Below are 19,643 nucleotides of genomic sequence, written 5' to 3' on the forward strand. Positions count from 1 at the left end.
TCCAAATAGTTCAGTTCACAGAAGAACCTCATAGTGATGTGATTTAAGAGAAAATATAATTTTGTTTTTAAGTGAATCCATCTTTAACAAATCTAACAAAATACAAATAAGGGTACAAACTACATCTTTAGTCCTTTATCTTTATATAAAATAGTACTTTATGTTTAGATGTTCCATACAAGCAGTAATGATTAAAAGTGGATTTTCTCAAGATACTAAAATTTGACAGTTACTATCTTACAATTAGTTGAATTAATTTAATTGATGATAATTTAAGGCAGTCTTCAACGTTACAAGTCAATTCCACAGTGACTTGTACAGCTGAGTCTGTGATACACATTCTGGAGGATTAAGGCTCCTTTGTCTTTCTGAAGTGAAACCTCTTTGGGTAGAATAATTATTCTCTTCTACTCAACAAAAGTGAATACTAATTTTAAACAGGTATTATTAAATTCCACGGAAATAGGCTGCATGCAGAAGTACTCATTGAAAAACCCCTTTATTGACTTGCACAGTTATTAACAATTCACATTTCTCTTTACTGAGGGGGAGAACATTTACTCCACTACAAATTAGGCTCCAGGACTGCTTAGCGGCAGACTACAGTGTCTTCTTTCATCATGACACTGTCCAGTGCATGACAAGTGCTTTCAGATTCACATGCAAGGGAAGACTAAAGTCAACAAATAGACCCCTTCCTCCCAGAGCTTTCCCCTCCACACAATGCACTCCAAGTTTACAAAATGCCCACAAGTAAACTGTTCTCATGTGGGTACTTGAATCAATCAGAAGAGTAATGGCAACATATTATTTATGTGATACCATCATAAGGGCACTGTGACAGTGACGAGGAAATTCAAGACCCTAGCCATACCCTCAGGCAGATGCCTTCTGACAGAGAAGGTGGAAATCATGAGGCATCATTTTGTTTCCAGCACCTGCTGCTCAATTTTCAGAAGCTGTTTTTCAAGCTTTGAGGTATTTACTCGATGCATCATCAGAAACTGGCCATTCAAATGGAAGACGGGGATGTCAAATTTATACCTTTCATACCAAGTAGAATTTTCTGGAAGTGTGATGTCCACCTCCTGTAAAATAAACTAAAACACAGATAGGTTAACACACTGTGTTTTATAGGCCATGGAGCTTTACAGCAACTGCAATGATGTGCCAAGCCCAGACTTTGTAAAGGAGAAAACACATAGCTTTCCTCTTGTTTGTTGTAGGCCTCCAATAATCCAATGGCCTACATTTCCAAAGCCTGACTGGTTTCTTTACCTTTACTCTACCTCCTCATTTCCCTACTTTTCTGTTATACCTGCTCCATCCATCAGCAGGGCTCTGCCCTGTTCCCAATGAAGTTAGAAATAAGGATGTAAATGTCTTGGTGTAAGAATGGCTCAGCTACAAAGGTTTGCTAAAAGAAAATACATCCATGGAAGTTACAAGGTAAGATAAAAGGAATGGGGCTGAAGTTTAAAGTAAGCATGAACATTCTGATAGTTAACTCTGAATCACAGCAAGAATCAGAGAGGAAAAAAATGTCCAGTAACATTCAGAGAAAACCATTTAGGGGTAATGAGTTTCATGGAAATCAGTCAGTACTAAACTCGCTGATGAATACAAACAAACTCTAAATGAAATCTCTTCTCCTAAAGAAAGGATCTAAGCAGATACTTTATACAGTAAACTCTATCCATCCCAAATACATGAAAGTTACCCTGTCTTTATAGGGCTGGAGGACTTCTTTGGCTTCATCACAGAGTGGACATGGATCCTAGAGGAAAAACAAAAGCCGTTAAATCCAAAGGCAGGTATTTGGTATAATACCCCCTACCCAAGGAAAAAACCAAACATACACCACAGGCATGTTGCACTTTCTTCAAAGGATAGTTTTCTACTATGTAGATCACATGGTTTTATTTCCAAAATAAAACATTACCACAGACTCTCCTAAACAGCCACTATGTCATGATAGATACTCTCTGCACTTTTTGGTTGTTGTTTTTATTTTCCTTATGTGTGTATATAACTCCCGCCTCCCCCCTCTCTCTCTCTGTGTGATGTACACTACATACTCAACTATTTTTCACTGACCCATCTACCTAGTAAAGGGCTATGTCCTTCCTAAGTAAGGAGAAACTTGGTGGCTTCATACAATTGACCTGAATGGTTTAAGTCTTTTTTGACTGTTTTTTCCTAATCAGTACAAAGGATTAATTATCTCATGCAGGAGTTAAAAAGAGGAAAAAAAAGTCTCTTCAATTTAGATGAATGACTGTAGCATTTCACAGTGTTTTTAGTTCTAGTATTAGAGGTGTCCACAATGGACTAATGTTCTACCTGAAGCACAGGCAAGTGCTAGGACCTGCTGTGGTTTGTACTCTTTAACTTCCTTATGTGGAAGATGGGGGAGAAGAGAGATTGGCAGATATTAATGGTCTCTTAGCCACTGGGTGTAAGAAAAGAGTCCAGCTATAGGTTCTCTTATATGAACTCAAAATACTCAGCATTACTGTTACTTGTGTAAAAGCTGTTCAACATAGATTCAGTATTAGTTCTGCTTTTGTAAAAGTTGCTTTTTAACATATTAGGAAGACATGTCTTTTCTTAAGGTAAACTCAGGGCATGTTTTGAAAATAAGGACTTGGTTATTTCTAGGTCTTTTTGGCTGGATTCACCTCATCAAATTGTTATTATTTTTAACAATAAACAGATTGTGGATAGTTTGCTGCTGTAAGACACTCATGCTAAAATTTCCTGAGAAAGTGTCAAAAGATCAATGTAAGAGCCTGAAAGTAAAAGCAAAACAAGAATATGCTAAGTTGCAGATGTACCAGATGTACCTCTTTATAATAAAAGCTTGAGACGAGCCTCATAAAGGTGTTTTGCTGTTGTGGAGGTTTGTATGAATTGCTAATGAAATATGTGAGTATATATCTATGTGTATCTTTCCAGAGGCTCATCACCCTTTGGAAAGAATAAGAAACCCAGATAAGAAAAGGCCCATGGTCAGGATGGCTTGTCTGAGGATTCTCCACGGCATGTATTACTCACTCTGTTCTTGATAGAGTGGATAGCCATTTATCACCCACCCATCCGTTCTTGTAGCAGAAGATTACAGTTTTATACTACAGGAATTTCTCTCAGCAGGTGGCTAATTCTGTCTCTAAGCAAGAAAGGGGGATGCCTGACACAGGTGCAAACATTCAGGGTATCCTATCTCTTTTGCCTATGATTGGTTCAGGGATGGGCCAATCAGAGCCATGAATAGCCATGGGCCTTCTGTTGCTGTTTCCATAGATATCTGAGATGTGAGACCTGGGCTTAGGGTTGCTGCAGTCATAAAGGAGAAGAGCCAAAATGAAGATGAATTTAATCCAAAAGATTACAAAACTGAAGAGCTTGGTAACCTTGTTTCCTGAATCAAGCACTCTCTGGAAACAGAAACCAAAACAACCCCCCAAACCCTTGTTATAAACTCAATGTGGAAAGTACACTCTACTACTTGCCTTAGACAAAGAACAAATTCTTGACTTTTATACTTCTTTTACTGGACTGTGCATTATTTATATCTTGTTATGTACTTCGTAGGGCTCAGTATACATATTAAGATGAATGGAAGATTGGGTTTTTGTTTGTTTATTTTCTGCAAATGTTCTTGGCTATCTCAACTGCTGCTAGAACCAAAAACAAAAAAAAAAAAAAAAAAAAAACAAAAAAACCCAGTGCATGGCCAAGTGAGTACAACTAGTTTTATGGGGCTATTGTCTCAGATAATGGAATATTCTTGGCTCTATAATTTCTAATGGTACAATACATACTGATGACATAAAATTTAGATGAAATATTCTCAATTAGGAGTTTAATTTTGCATTTTTTTGGGGGATGGGTTGAAGTTCAGATAAGGCCTTATTACATAAGCCCTGGCTGATTTGGTATTTGCTATGTAGCCTCGGCTGGTATTGAACCTGTTCCTGCCTCACTCTGACTCCCGAGTGCTGGGAGACACAGGTGTAGAATATCACAACTAGCAGACTTTGTTATCAGACAACTGTCAGAACTTTTTTTAAAAAAAATTGTCAAACAGCAAACAGCTAAAATTTGAAAATCAGAAAGGTTTTTTTATTTGAATGGTTGTGTTAAAAAAGTAACTTCTGTTTTCATGTTTCTTTTTGATTATAAATTCTACAAAGTGGTTAACTAGGAAGAATACTTACTGATGCTTGTACTATAGGTAAAAACTCTTACCATTTTTAAACTAAGGCAGGGAAGAGATGGCTCAGTGGTTAAAGCACTTGTACTACAAGCTTGGAAGCTGAGATCCTTAGAACCCATGGAAATGCTGGGTGGGCATGGCATGGTAGCTTGCCTGGAAGTCCAGTGCTTGTAAGGCAGAGATGGGAGATCCCCAGGGCAGGTGGGTTAGCTAGACTGGCTATCTCACTTAAGTCTGAGAGATCTTGCCTTAAAGAATAAGGTGGAGAGTGACTAATAGAAGACTCCTGATATCAATTTTAGGTCTCCATTGTACCTGCACACTCATGTGTACTCACACAGACAGAAAAAGAAACACACACACACACACACACACACACACACACACACACACACACACAAAACCTGTGGGTTAACAGTAATGCTAGGGATAAGAAAACAAGTATAATCAGTCTTCATTATTCATAGGTTCTTTATTTGTGAACTTACCTACTTGATAAAATTTGTAACCTCCCAAACAATACTGGAAGCATTTTTATAGTCAGTCACCAACATGGTAATACACAATGCTGGAACAAGTCTGAGTTGCTAGAAGTGTTCATTTCTAAAGTAAGGTCTAATAAGGTAATGTTTTGCCTTCTTGTTTTAGCCCCCATACTATAAACATAAGTTAGTTTCATTACACGTAGTCTTATGGGTGTGACTGTATAGGTAATGCCATTTTTTTTTGTCTTGTGTTTTTTGTTGGTGAAAAAAACAAAAACCAGCCCCTAAGCATGGTGCTAAAAGAAAGCTTTGATGTGCCTCATGGAGAAAATACAAATGTCAGACAAGCTTCATTTAGGCATGAGTTGGAGTGTTGTTGGCCATGAGCAAAATACTAATGACAAAACAATATGCACTGAATAAGACATCTTTAAACAGAAACACATATACACTAAGGTTATATAAGTTGATTCACAAAAATACTGTGGCCAGAGGCTTATTTGAGTGCAATCCAGTGCTTTTCTTAGGTTTAGTATTTGCTATTTCAATATTTATAGTGTTTTTAGGACATAACTACCACAAAAACAAGAACTGACTTATTTCTAAGTAATACAGCTTTACACATCATAATTACAATCTATAGTTCTTTTTTAAATGTGGGCTAAAAAGACCAATGTATATATTAGTATACTTTCAATAACAGGAAGAATGAGATGTTTGGGGAGGAACAAGTCTGAAGAAATTTTTTCCATTGCTTTTCTTTATAGATTTGATCCTTTTTCATGGATATATAACTTTTTTCATCCAACAATGATAATACTTTATTTTTAAGTGAAATTTTAGTTTTTTACTCAGTACCTTTGTGAATAAGGTCAGTATAGGCAGATGGGTGTTAGAGGCAGAGAGATTTCGCAAGAGTCCAAAGGAGGATTTGGCAATCTGCAGGTTATTTCCTTGAAACCAGAGCATTTTAATCCTGCCAAAAGAAAAATAAGCCAGTAAACTTATGCACCATCAACTCTACTCTTAGAATAAAAGCAGTAACTTGCAAGCTTATGATTGGATTTGAAAGTTTCAGAATTGTATCTTTGAGTCCAAGAGTGTCAGAGAGGTCCAGATGTTTGGCAAATGTCCACAATAAATTCACTGTACTCCACGCATAACAGAACTTAGAATTAAAAAAAGAAAAGGAAAAAAATCTAAACCCTATTTATGGATTAGTTTTGAGCCTAATCACTTGGTTTCTGTAAGCAAACTGCATGAGTTTGTTATTTGCATATGAAATTAAATTTCAGCTGCAGATTTTGCCAGCATCCTGATAACTCCCTAAAATTGGAGGTGTCCTGAGATGGTTTTTAGTCATAAGGACAGTTTAATCTTACTGGCAAGCATCCACCACCACCCAGCCCTTCCATGGTAAGAGAAACAGTAAGTAAATGGCATACAATTCTCAGCTGACAGTGTGAGATATCTCTGAGATCTCTGCTCCTACACTGGAAGTTGCAGGTGGAGGAACCATAAGAGAGATGCAGTCTGAGTTAACTTGTCAGGAGAGAAGTCTGTTCAACACCCTAAGAAGTGTTTTAAAAGAAGAGTGCCATGATTTTCAAAAGTTTCATACATCAATGCGCCGGTGTTTTTATTGGAGAGATTCCAGAAGGAACAGTTTAATAGCAGCATGTCAAACTTTGGGCTTTGAAGCTCCCCCATTCTGCTTCTCTGCTTGACTAAGACACCCTATTATTCCTAGTTATTCCACTGAGCCTCCAGCTTTGTCTTTAAATTTCTAAATGTTACAATTTCACTTCTAAAATACAGGTGTATGGTTACCTTTATCATTTACCGCTATTCTCAAGATGAACTCATTCCTGGGATTATTATAATTTCTTAGTTTCTTTACCTCTCTAACTCTATCTACCACATTCTCCTCCTTTATGCTGGCAAGTGGCACCTGTGACAATTCTCCTTCTAGTCTTTGAACACCCAGAGACCATTTCTTCACCAGTAGCAAGCACTGCACTTGCCTCTCTTTCTCTACATGAGGACACATAACTTCTCCTCACTTAGCCCTAGGACTCAAACTACCTCATTGAAGGGTCTCCTGATCACCTTACCAAAGTAGGCTAGCCTGTAATACTCTATTCTCATAGTCACAATATTTTTGTAAATCAACCCAATGCATAACCTCATTATAAGTGTTTCCATTTCAGGGTGCCCCTGACTATTTACAGCTATTTATGTCTCTTCTATTACAGTGAAGCTCTATAAGAACAGGTATTGTTCACACCAGTACTTCTCAGCGTATACAATCAATGAACAATGAACACATAGTTGCTCAAGTTTAAAATACTAGAGTGAGCCTTTCTCTCCTTCTACAATCACTCAGTGTGGACAGCAGGCATTCTTTAGGCCTGTCTCTAAACTAACAGTTACTGCTCTTCAGGGTGTCTACTAACTTTGGACTGAGGCAGTTGGTACTGCCATGACTTCAAATCTTCTGTGCTCAACTTCACAGAGCATGACTTTATTAAGTGCTATTCTGGCAACTAGGCTTCTTGGTGTAAATTAGCCTTAAATTTATTTCAGACAGAATGATATGACTTCAGAAAAACTACCAACTCATACCAAACCACAGTAAAGACCACAGGACAAAAAGCTCAGATACTGATCCATAAAAGCAATGATCTGTCTTCTACCTATTTCATAATCCTCTGCCTTTCCACTTCTATCCAGATTTCCCTGCTAACTAAATGACCTGACAATCCTAGGAAAAGGAATGTAAAATGAATTTTGCACAAATCTGCTATTTAGAAAATGAATGTAAAGAATACTATAGCAGTCTGTGAGACTCTCAACTAAGTGTTAAGCCTTGAAATCCACATAAAATATAAAATTATCTTTATAAACAGTGGAGATATAGGCCTTGGAAATGAGAAGTATGGGACCTGCTATAGCAGTGTACCAAGGCTAACCAGGATGGTGAACTACAAGCATTCTGGGGAGGCACAGAAGATTTATTGATGTTTGACTGAGATGGAAAGGAAAACTTATTGCTTCTACCTAGCTAACTTGATACTGAGGGCTTTTTTTTTTTTTTAAATTCACATCCACAATGAAAATTGGCTTCAGTATTTCCAACATGACAAAACACAGCCTGTGGTCTTGGCTGCACCCAAGACAAATAAAGGTTGCCATAGTAAACAGAGCTGCCATTCATTTCAAATTTGCTAAAATATGTGTTCAATCAACCAGAGAACTAAGTAAAATCTTCAGCAATGCTACTGTCACTCTGCTTACAACTACTTCTACTTTCTACTCTCTGTTTCTACTTTCCCACACAGTTTTAATTACTTAAACATGGCACATTTATTTACTGAGAAAGGCATCAATGCTATGCAGTTTTACATCTAAGGTACATGCATTTTATATTGTTAAATTTATTTCCTTCACAGGTAGTGTATTATAAATTTATATTAGAGCCCAATATAAAGAAAAAGTTCCATGTTCTTCACCTAGACAGACATTAAATCTAAAATTCCTTAATTCTTGAAGTTCACTTATAGCTGTAAAAAATTAAATATAAAATGATATACTCCAATGGAAATACTTAAATACTCTTCTGAGATAATTTTACTAACTTTGTAAACCCTAACATCACTGCTATCAAAGTCACATTCACCAAATTATGTCTTTCTGAAGTAAAATCTTTATGTGGGCTACTCTATCAATGTGACATTTTCATTAGTTTGATTATTTTTGAACTGTATCTTAGTACTATTAAAAAACACCCTGAAAAGTGCTTTCTTTCCATTAGCTCCTATTGTGAGCTGACAAAATTCCACCCCAATTCCCTGTAGTGGGAACTGAACCTAGGGATTCACAAATGGTGGGCAAAAGTGTGGTAGAATATTATTTTAAGCTGTGTGACTTTTGTTTATGCTGCATTAACTCCATGAAGCTGTGTTACTGTGCCTGTCTGTCTAAAATACCTGGTGGTGCTAATAAAGAGCTGGTTGGCCAATAGTGAGGCAGGGGAAAGGATAGGAGGGTCTGCCAGGCAGAGAGTATAAATAGAAGGAGAAATTAGGAAGAGGAAGAGGAACAAGAAAACAAGGAGAGGAGGATGTCAGGGGTCAGCCACCCAGATAGCCACGGAGTGAAAAGAAAAGTAAGGTACAGAGAAGTAAGAAAGATAAAAGCCCAGAAGGAAAAGGTAGACTGGTTAAGAAAAGCTGGCTAGCAACAAGTCAAGCTGAGGCCAGGCATTCATAAGTAATAATAAGACTCTGTGTGTGATTTATTTGGAAGCTGGGTGGTGGGCCCCTCAAAAAGCCAAGAGTAAAAAACTTATTTCACACAACACAAAGCTCTAAGAGTCTCACTAAATAGCTCAGGCTGTCCTTGAACTCACTGTGTAGTGCAGTTGGCCTTGAACCTGCACTCCTGCTTTGGCCTTCTAAGCAGCTGAGAATAGAACACTAGGCATTACTGACAACATTGTTTTAAAATTATGTTATTGTAGTCATGAAATAAGTATTACTATTATACAGACACAATTTTATCCTTTGTATTTTGTTATATGTCTCTGTGACAGGAACACAAAGAACTGTGCTCATAATATCAAAGAAACACAATTGGGTCACCTTTGTCACAGACTGAAGAAAGTAGAAAAAGCATGAAACTGGATTTAGAATGTGCTTAAAGAAAATTCTGAAGCCTAACAATACAGACAGTGACTCCCGCTGTTTCAAGTCTAGTGCTACTCAGAGGCCCTGAAAGAAAAAGGGAAACTGGCCTTCCAACACACCCGAGGCAGACTTCATTGGTCTTTATGGCAGAATCAAATACAACATGGGGGGAGAACTGATTGGACCAATTCAGCCTTCCTTGAAGCAAGAAAGAGAAGATAACTTAACTTTATAGCACTTCCCTGTGAAGCACTGAAGGGCACACCATGAAAGCAACTGATTATAGTACAGGAAGACGCTATGGTTGTTTGAGCCTTTATTAAGGATTATTCATTTCAGCATGATGAGCTGCCCAGGCTATGGCTGCACATCACTTATGTGGGGCTCCTGGATTTCTCAAACACTGTGTGCATCTGATTAGGAGGGAAACAACATTGTTCTTGCTTGAGTAGAGAAACTGACCTTCACTGACCAGAATTTTATTCATTCAAAGAGTCCTTTGGCACACCAAAGCTCTAAGCTCCCATGATCATTCATCAGCAAGCCGCAGTGTTAGCTCATGTGTAACATCAAGAAGTCTATATAAGCCCAGGTACCGCCTTGGTTATTAACACATAATGCTGGTGCTTCTGCACAAGACTATAATGTAAATTTAATGCTGACATTAACCAAACACTATTATCATAGCTCTTGTAGAATCTGTGTTCTATAAAGTAAGCAAAGGCTTCTGTTTAGTCATTTGTGCCATGTGAGAAGTTAAGTGTTCCACTTCCTATGCATTACCATCTAAGTATAACATTCCTATTTTTACCCAAATGAAAAGAAACACACACTCCCCTTTTGGGGGACAAACCCTATATTTTAGCATTCTGAAAGTTTATGTAATTAGGTAAGGTTGCTGAGGTGACAACTCAGGTCACTGTGTTCTACCTAGCCTAGGAATGCAGGCACTTCTCTTAGAGTTTGCAAACAGCTGTATTTAAACATCCACTTCCTTCAACCTAAGATCTTGGATGCAAGAACAGGAGAGGGAGAGGGAGGGGCCCTGTGCAGCTTGAAGTGATGAGGAAAGACACTGTACAGGAATAAAACCTAAATTTCTCAGTAAGCAGATATAGAAGTGTCAATTCCAACTTCATACACTATATAATAAGCAACAAGAATTCTAGATGGAGTTTGTGGATTCAGAAGGGTGATTCTTAATTAAGACAAAAGTTATATCATGTTTTATAGTATTAGCAAACTAATGACCTACTCATTAGTTCCACAATGGTGAGGAAAGAAAAGGTTGGAAAGTAAGTAAGAGATGATCCTCATTCATCAAGAGCCAAAATCTGGTCAGAATATTAACATACAGAGACAGGTAAACTAGAAAGACAGGAAGTATAACAACAGGATCATACAAAATGCTGTGAGAGAAAGGAAAAAACGAGTATTGTGGGCTGAGACTGGAGATACTGTCACAAGAGAAGGGCTTCAACTCATTTAGGATTTATGGATATATAGACAACAGGAAGCACTCCAAATCAAGGGTTGGATCTTGATGGTGGGAAAAACGTGAGCTGAGCAAAGAGAAAGCATAGTGGAAAATCACCTAGGAAGGAGGAATAGTATAGGACTTTAGAGAGAATCTGTTAATAGTTGTCAAGTCATGTGCAATTCTACATGTATGTCTTGGAAACCACTGATGGGTTTGAACAGTGTTTTGCTTCCAATACTTTGGAAAATTAATGTGTTAGTAGTTAGGGAAATGTTGAGATTTAAGCGAACAGTGATATATATAGGTTTGGTACTCATGTAAAAAACCAGGGCTAAAGGCAAAATTTGGAGTTTTGTTGGTATAAAGATTGTTATCTGCAGCTGTGAAACTAGATGAGATAATCTCAGCAGTACAGAAAAGGAGGGTTCAAGGTAGATCTTTAAGGGGACCCAACTTCTAGGGATGCAGCAAAGAGAAGCCAGGACAAGCAGCATAACTGGAGGTAGGAGGAAAGCTACAAAGTTTGTCACCATAGAAGCTGTAGAAAAGGGTGTTTCCAAATGCAAGCAGTCCATCACCTATCAGTGATGAGGGTTTGTCTACAATGGGACAGTGAAATGACATTTATGAGCCAGAAGAGATGTATCTGGTGTTGCTCCAAAGGCATTAATCCCATAACAAACGCCTGCTACTAACACACACCCATGACTGGTTCTTGCCTGATTTAACAACTTAAAAAAGGAGGAAAGAATAGAGAAAAATATTACCTATCTTAAAAGAAGCTGTGTAAATAAAAACAGAACATAGAACCAAAGCTTAATAGTTGGTTTTGGAATAATTCTAAGAGGCATTTTATAAATAATGACAATGATTTTTTTTTTTCTGGAACTTTGCTTTTACTGGCCACAGACAGCAGACTTACATTCCTAGCAACAGTGGTTTTAGAAGTGAGAAACTGCAGGACTGAAAAATACTTTGGATACAGCTCAACATTTCAGACAGTGAACAGTACTTAAATGGACAGTACTGTGTCTATGCAAAACTGGATAACAAATAGCCTGGCATGAGGTCATGGTTTAATTCACTCAGAAATTTGCAGAAATTCAAACCAGGACACCCAAACTGAGCTTTTCAAGAATAATTTTTCCACTGACAGGTTTTAAACAAAGGATAATCCCCTTCCAGTGGCTCTTTTTCTGATCCTGTCCTTAATTTTTATGGACAGAAAAAAATAGTCATTATTATAATACTAATGATTTCCTCAAACCATATATATCAGAAGTCCCCTAAGAAAAGTGTTAAGTTGGAATTATTATCTTTAAAGATAAACTTGTCCTAAGCAAGTTCTGAATAAGTTTGCTGTAGATATCAAAAATATTTTAAATAAACACAATTCACACTCAAACTTATCAGAGGAACTAAGTGTAAATAGTATAATTGTTCATTTAGAGCTGAAAGTTCATTTTGCTGTAGAGTTTACATTGGAATTATCTGTCTGAATTCCCTGAATATATTTTTTCGGGCTAGGATTCCGTAAACATAGATTCCAAAGAGAAGTACAACTGCCACAAAGTTCTGAGATGCAGGAAACTCTTCATCTGTTTGGGCTTTAGTTTTGCCAACTGTGAAATGGAAATTCTACTACTTGGCCTTGATCTCTCATTTTTTCAGAAACCCAAAAGAAGCATACAGGCTTTGGGTTTCAAATGTCCTTGTAACCCAAGAAAGGGCAATCCCAAACTGAAGAAATAGCACAGGAATGGCCCATGCTTGCATAAGGCATTGAACACATTTGTAACTTTGGAAGCTGAAAAAAAAATGCAGAATTCACTTTGCAATCCATACACAAGTGTCAACACACTTGCTTACAATCAATTGCTTTCTCTTATTCTTTACTCATAACTGGGAGGCAGTGGTTTAAGAAAGCACTAAGCTGGGAAATGGGGGAGTTGACATTAGAGAAGCCAGGCACTTGTCTAGAAAGTGTTTAACCATGGGAGTTGAACATACTATTAGACTTTTAAATGACACATCCTCTTCATCTTGGCATTCTTTCCCCACATCTAGAAGCACTGTTGTCCTTGCCTTGGCCTGTAGTCAGTTGACAGCCATGCAGCAGGAAAATAATCTTCAGTGCATGCATGCAAAAGTGTTTAAAAATCTTTAGACCTTAGCAGTCATTCTGAAATGGGATGGTGCATGTGACAACAGTAAGGGTCAAGGAAAGGGTCCCTTGGAAATGTTCAACTGAGAAAAAAATAAAACAATGTTAATCAAGTAAAGTCATGGGCTCCACAGAACATGCCTCATAGTATCTAGAAGTACTTTAGAGGGAATTCTGGACTAATCAACACAATGGGGTCTTCACATGCTGCCCTCCTCCTTCTATACTCAACCTCAAATGTACTGACTCAGCAAATGGCCTAGAGTCAGAGCAGCACAGTGCAAATTGAGAGTATGCAACAATGTTTAGTTCAATTATGACATAATGGCTACAAACCCATTCCTAAAGTCAAGAAAATCTGAACAATGTGGTTAGCTTATCTCAGACATGAGGGCTTAACAGAGTTTAAAAACAAATTTGAAACTTCCATTCTCCCATAAAGATAGTGTTACGATTGAGGGCAAAACCATCTAGTTCAAGGAATGTGAACAAAGTGCATAAAGAGTTATGCAGCCTTCTCCTCCTTTTGAGATTATCCTTCTTAACCAACATGACCCAGTCCCTGATATTTAATACTGACCCAGAGAAAAGACAATTTCATTAAAACATTTTAGTCACATTATGTCCAGATAGTAATACTAATTTCGCTGCTAAAAATACATTTGCAATTCAAAATATCTTTCATCTGTCACTAATAGTCTATTTATTTCTAATTCATTGTTCCAAAGACAACTACAGAAGATCTGGAAGGTGTTTTGTTGCAAATCCAGCAATTCATTGTTTTTTCTAATATCAATTAAGTCATAAGCATGTACAAAGCAGAGTTTAATCCGAATGTTAATGTTGAGAACTACCCACTCTGTGACCAGGCCCTGGCAACTCTGAGTTGTATAAGAGTCTATAATCTCCTGAGTCTTAAATTTGTTCTTCCACAGCTATCATTAATAAAATATTTTCAAATTTTGGAACTTGGAAGTGACTTTAGATAAGGAAACTATGTTCAATTCTTTTGTACCTTTTATGTTTTGTTTATTCCTAGTTTTTCCTTGAACAAGGGCATGTTTATATGTTTTGTTTAACACTACTTTAGGGTTCATGAAAAGAAAGAACTACATTTCAGGCAGAAAACTCTCTTATTATAATACAGGGTTCTTATCTATAAATCTAACAAGATCGACATTAGTTTCTATTTGAAGATGGAGAGCTCTTTTTCCACAGTATATTTCAGATGGCCACAGCTGAATTTCTATTAATATAGCTGTTCTTTTTCTTAGCTTATGAAAACCATATATTTTAAGAAGTAAAAAAAATCAAATAATTCAATGTCACATCCTTTCCTCTTGACTGAACTAAAATCCATTCTCCTATTATTTCATTATTAATATGAGAAAGTACAGGAACAATAAGAGGAAGCTCATTTGTTTGTAACTATAACATTCTAGTTTTGGTTGTAATCAAGTAAACAGAAGGAAGCAGTATGTACCCCACAACTCTGTGTGTGTGTGTGTGTGTGTGTGTGTGTGTGTGTGTGTATACGCTGAACTTTGAACTCCACTGGGATACTGTTATTTAAGTAATTTAGCTTAAAATAGTAATGTGACAGGTCCTTTCCCCTTGAGACAGGATCAAATTAAGGTGCTGACAGCCAGGTAAGTTAGTAATTTAGCATACCTTCACATATAATTCTTCAGATATTTGCTGAACAGATATTTGGGTGAAGGGTTGAGTATGGTAAACCTGAAAGGAGTGTAGATACAGAGCTGTTGGGCTTTCAGCCTGCATAGTCAACTCAACACAACAAATGCTCTATAATTCGCCAGGCATATCTGCTTAGAGGGCAGCTTGGTGACAATCTGTGGATTTTCAAACATACCCTTCCCTGGTTCAAGCTGTTAATCAGAGAATTACTTCTAACTGCATTTAGTCACTGCATTGTTTTTCTCTTTTCTCTCTGCTGCTTTCCCAATGGTGTTTTTGTGTTCTTTATAGGAGTAGCCTTCCTCCAGGGACATTGCCTTTTGTCTATAGCATGAAGTGAGTGTATGAACTGTCAGGTACTAGACACATAGCAGTGATCAAGATCCTGTCCCTGCCCTTAAGTAACTTAGGGTAGAGGAAGACTGACAATACAACAGCATAGTAATGAAGGCTAGCAAAGTAAATCAGTCATTACTGGATATTACTGATGTTATGTGTTGGATACAATTTGAGCAAGTTCAAGTGCTGGAAGCTCCACCCCCAATACTACAATGGCAAGGTGACAAACCTTTAAGGAGTAGAGCCTAGAAGATATTTGGTCATAGAAGATTATGGTGAAAAGGAGGGGGGTGGTTATTGTTGTTCCCTCTGACTGAAAAGGAGCCCTTTCTATACAGGGTTGGTCCCCTTTTTAGTTTTCTACTGCCATAGGCCATAGCCGGGGGACCCCTGCCAAGCCTTCAGCATCAGTGTATTTATGTCTTCTAGCCTCTAGAGCCAAAGACTGACACTTTCTAAAAACATCAGACATTTTAAGTTTTGTTTAGATCTCTGGGAAGTTAAGTCTTGGATAAGAACTAGAAAAAGAAGAGAGGTACTATCTTTATACTTTCTGATCCCTGTGCCTACCTGTACAGGAATGGGTCAGTGGTGTGGAATCATGTATTTGTGTGAATTAGCCACAACATTTCATTTTATATATTTTCCCCCGAAAGACTGTCCCTAAAGCTTGCTAGATATACAGAGTTGGAGAAGTTTACTTGGTCCTGTTATATGTATAGCCACACATACCTGAGCCAAAGGCTATCCCTCTTCAAAACAACTGCAAACAAAAATAAAATCTCATTCAGGAACTATTCCAGCAGGCTCTTGATTTTTTTTTTATGTATATCCCTTGAATAAAACAGTGCAAAAAAATTGTATTTACAATAAAGATCATAAAAACCCCTCACTATATTTCACCACATCACCTCAACATCTTACTATATTTAAAGTCCCAAGCATGAGACTTAATAACTAAATATATTGGCCAGCTAGAGCATATGCATGATATGAAATAATAAAAAAAATTAATTAAAACAAACTTATTTTGAAGGCATCTCTCCATAATGCCTCTCAGTACAGTGCCCCTGTGAGTACAATACTGTATTGGAACAAAATAGAAACATAGCTCAATAAATTCTCAAGTTAGAAAAAAATATCTATTCCTATTACTTACCTGTCAATAGTCTGTCTAAATAAAACTGCTTATTTCTCTAGCAAAAGAGACAAAAATTACTGATCCTTCTCTGACAGGTAGCTTCAAGTGGACCACAGCAAACATGGAGGAAAATTTGGAGCCTGTTTAAAGTACCCCATAAATTTTAATTTTCACAACTGCACCTTTCTAGTTCGAGGCAATTCCTCAGTACAGCAGGACCCCAGGTTATTAGGTTCCAACAGTTCTTACAGAGCCATGATTAGTTCTGCCTTATCTCAGGAAAACAATAATTCAGCATTTTCCAGGACATGAGTGTTTCCATGCTTTATGCCTGCTGCTGGTGGTGGCTTGTTCAAACAACATCTCACTATGTCTCCAGGCTGGTCTAGAACTTAAGATCTGCCAGCCTAAACTATAGTGCTGGGATTGTAGATAAGCACCACCACCAGGCTGTTTCCCTTGCATTTTATTCTGTTGTTTTACCTGTTATACACCTTGTGCTAAATATTGGTAGAGTGCATCATGTGCATGTTTATAAGCTATTCCACAGAATCTTACTGAATGAGATAACTGTGGGCTCCAAGAGCCATCTCAACTTGTCCAATGTTCTACTGAGATAGCCAGAGTGGTTAATTAACCAAGGCAATCAATGTGTAGTTACAGGAGCCCATCTTAGGTTGGGAAATGGACTACTGATGTCTGGATATAACCTGTTCTAAGTACCATCCCCGTGTTTAAGGAACTGGTAATCTTTCCTCTTTGGGTCATATAGAGCATAACTTTTTTTTTCTATAAGAACACTAGAAATCAGTTTTATATAAACATGATTAATAAGAATAAGGGAAACTTCACTTAAAGGGACCCTTAGAAACAATCAGATACTTATTCATGTTAGTGACAACTGCCAGAGACTTTCTACCCTTGGACTCATTAAAAATTGTATTAGTTGGTATTTGTCAGGGGTGAGAGACAGGGCTAAGTATTTGATGAGAACTGCAATGTCTGATTTATTCTTCTATTGTCCACAGCCCAGAGGGCTGCTTCTGCCCAATAAAGCAAAGACGGGGTCCAGACAGCTGGGTCCAGAGGGGCCTGGCACTCACAACGTTCCTTCTTGCACTTTTCAACCTTTTCACCCCAATTAAAGGTCAACACGACTGCTCCAAAACATTTATTTAAAAAGGCAGTCAACTCAGCAGGCTGTCAAGTGTGATACTGCCATTTCATAGAATTCAATTAAACCCGGGACCAGGGCATCTGTGAATCACTGGAAGAAGCATGAGTTGAGACATTTTCTGCTTTCCTCGAAAAGCTGTTTTCTTCCTCCCATCCCTTATTCAGTTCCCAGAGCGCCAACCCAAGTGCGCGTTTACAATCTGCCCCCAGTGGCTCAGGGATTTATAGCTTTCAGCTTAATTAAATCCTGTCTAACTGCAATGGAACTCTGCAGCACGCTGCACTGCGAAGGGCTCGCGGCCTCCTCCAGCCGCCGACCAAGTGCTCGCAGCAACGCCAGCGCCATTACCCACCTCAGCCTCGGGCCGCCGGGCCGCCGCTTCCTCCCGCCGCACTTCCGGCCGCGCGCCGCACTTCCGGCCCGCGGGCGCCGCCCTGCCGCCTGAGCTCCTTCCTCTCGGGTCTTCTCTATTGCCCGGGCTGTGAGCATCTGAGTCAAGAGAAGAGAAGAGAAGAGAAAGCCAAGCTAAAACAGTGTTGAAAAGGGAGAAAAGAGGGAGGGAAAGAAAGGAAGGGCAAGACGGAAGAAGTAAGAAGAGACGCTGTCTCTGTGTTAAGGAAACAACTCGGGGGCCGAGGCAGCATTTTGAGACTGGGCATTTTAGCCTCTCCCTGTGTGCGTTCATTCATTTATTATTGTAGTATTTACTGTCATCCTCTTCCCTTCAGTTGGGGCTGAACTGGGTTATAAGGAACAGGAGGAGCAAAACTGGGAGCTGTACCTCCCAGTATTTACAACCTTATAACCTCGGAGGCAAGGCAGACATGGGGAAAAACGATCCCTTAAACAGGTAACGCATTTGTCAGGCTAAGTGTTTTTGAAGAGAAGGAATATGACTTGTGGAAAGATAGGAGTGTCAGCTAGAGAAGTAGCCTTTGGACTAGCATATGACAGCCACAGGACATGGACAGAACTCTCTAGAGTGAAAGAGCACAATGTGGGGCCGTGCACAGATGACTGCTTAAAGCTTAAAGGGGACTGGGGACGAGAGGTGAAGAGGGAGTATAGTCAGGCCAGGTAGCCAGGGCACGCTAGTGCGATGGGCAGCTGGGAATACTTTCTGATTGACTATGTCTGTATGTACAAAGGGGGACTGGAATAATTGTTTTTGTCTTCGAAAAGGATCTCTCATCTTTGGGAAGATAATGGCTTAGTATAGGTGGAAGAAACAGGGACATCAGGAAATGACTAAGTAGTATAGACTCCAGGTGTGGTAGAATTGTAAGTAATAAGAAAATGATGGGTAATAAGTTTAATAATACTCAAATTAATATTATTGATGGCTCACCCAAAGCTTGGTACTCATTAGCATGTTTAATCCTGTGAATGGTCTTCTTAAGTACCATTTTGCAGATGATGAAATGGAGGCTTAATAACTTGCCCATATCCTCACAGATAGGAAATAGCATGTTGGAATTTCATTTCTGCTGCCAGTACCTGTGGGCTCATCACCGAAAAAAAAAAAAATCACTGTGTATTAAGTGCTTAAAAAAAAAGATAAAATAGATCAGAAATGAATCCCTTAAATAAATCATATTGATTATATGATGTTGGCAGAGGACACAATTTGAAAGTAGAATTTTCAAGTCTATGCTTTATCACTTTAGCATTTGTTAGCAGCCAAAAGAGGATTTGGGACCTGTAAACAGACCTATAATTTTCTTTCTTTCTTTCATTTCTTTCTTTCTTTCTTTCTTTCTTTCTTTCTTTCTTTCTGAGCAGGAAAATGTCACTTTATAACAGTTACAAATAGATTATTTCTTAAGAGCTAATGCTGTGTCTAGCTGTAAGCATCCTGGTAGAGCATGCATATTGTACATTTTGTGGAGTGGTAGAAAGATCTTCTTAGAAGTGTAACTTCAGGTCAGCTTCCAAATTTCATTTTTATTTTGTTGGAAAATGAAGCTTTGTGTAGTCATTGGATTTATGAAATGTGATTTTACAAACTGAAGATTTTCAAACTGAATGGTTTTCCCAAAAGTCACAAGAAAGCTTTGCAGTGTTGGTTACGGGTAAATTTCCCCAAGGAGTCAAAGTTCATTTCCTGAGTTTGCATTTAATTAGTAAGTTTGTGTGTGTGTGTGTGTGTGTGTGTGTGTGTGTGTGTGTGTGTGTGTGTATGTGTTTATACTGTTTTTAAGTGGTAGCATACAGTTTCACTTGAGAGTGGGAGTTCCTTGAAGTAGTTGTGA

General features: G+C 38.2%; 1 protein-coding gene across 3 annotated transcripts; it reads right to left on the bottom strand.

Annotated features, from left to right (window-relative positions):
- Positions 1–483: 483 nt before the first annotated feature.
- Positions 484–17,793, bottom strand: CUNH5orf63 (chromosome unknown C5orf63 homolog). 3 transcript variants are annotated; one of them, XM_051200881.1, is made up of 4 exons: positions 17,744–17,793; positions 5,563–5,680; positions 1,721–1,777; positions 484–1,100 (listed from the first exon to the last, which is right to left on the bottom strand). In XM_051200881.1, exons 2-4 carry the CDS (start codon positions 5,671–5,673, stop codon positions 921–923), a joined length of 348 nt encoding a protein of 115 aa, XP_051056838.1. In that variant the 5' UTR covers positions 5,674–5,680; positions 17,744–17,793; the 3' UTR covers positions 484–920. The 3 variants fall into 3 exon arrangements, with proteins under 3 accessions (XP_051056838.1, XP_051056837.1, XP_051056839.1); XM_051200880.1 differs by lacking the exon at positions 17,744–17,793 and adding an exon at positions 15,806–15,894; XM_051200882.1 differs by lacking the exon at positions 17,744–17,793 and adding an exon at positions 14,910–14,958.
- Positions 17,794–19,643: the final 1,850 nt, after the last annotated feature.

This window comes from Phodopus roborovskii, unplaced genomic scaffold (assembly GCF_943737965.1).
Source record: "Phodopus roborovskii unplaced genomic scaffold, PHOROB, whole genome shotgun sequence".
In the NCBI taxonomy this organism is placed as follows: Eukaryota; Metazoa; Chordata; class Mammalia; order Rodentia; family Cricetidae; genus Phodopus; species Phodopus roborovskii.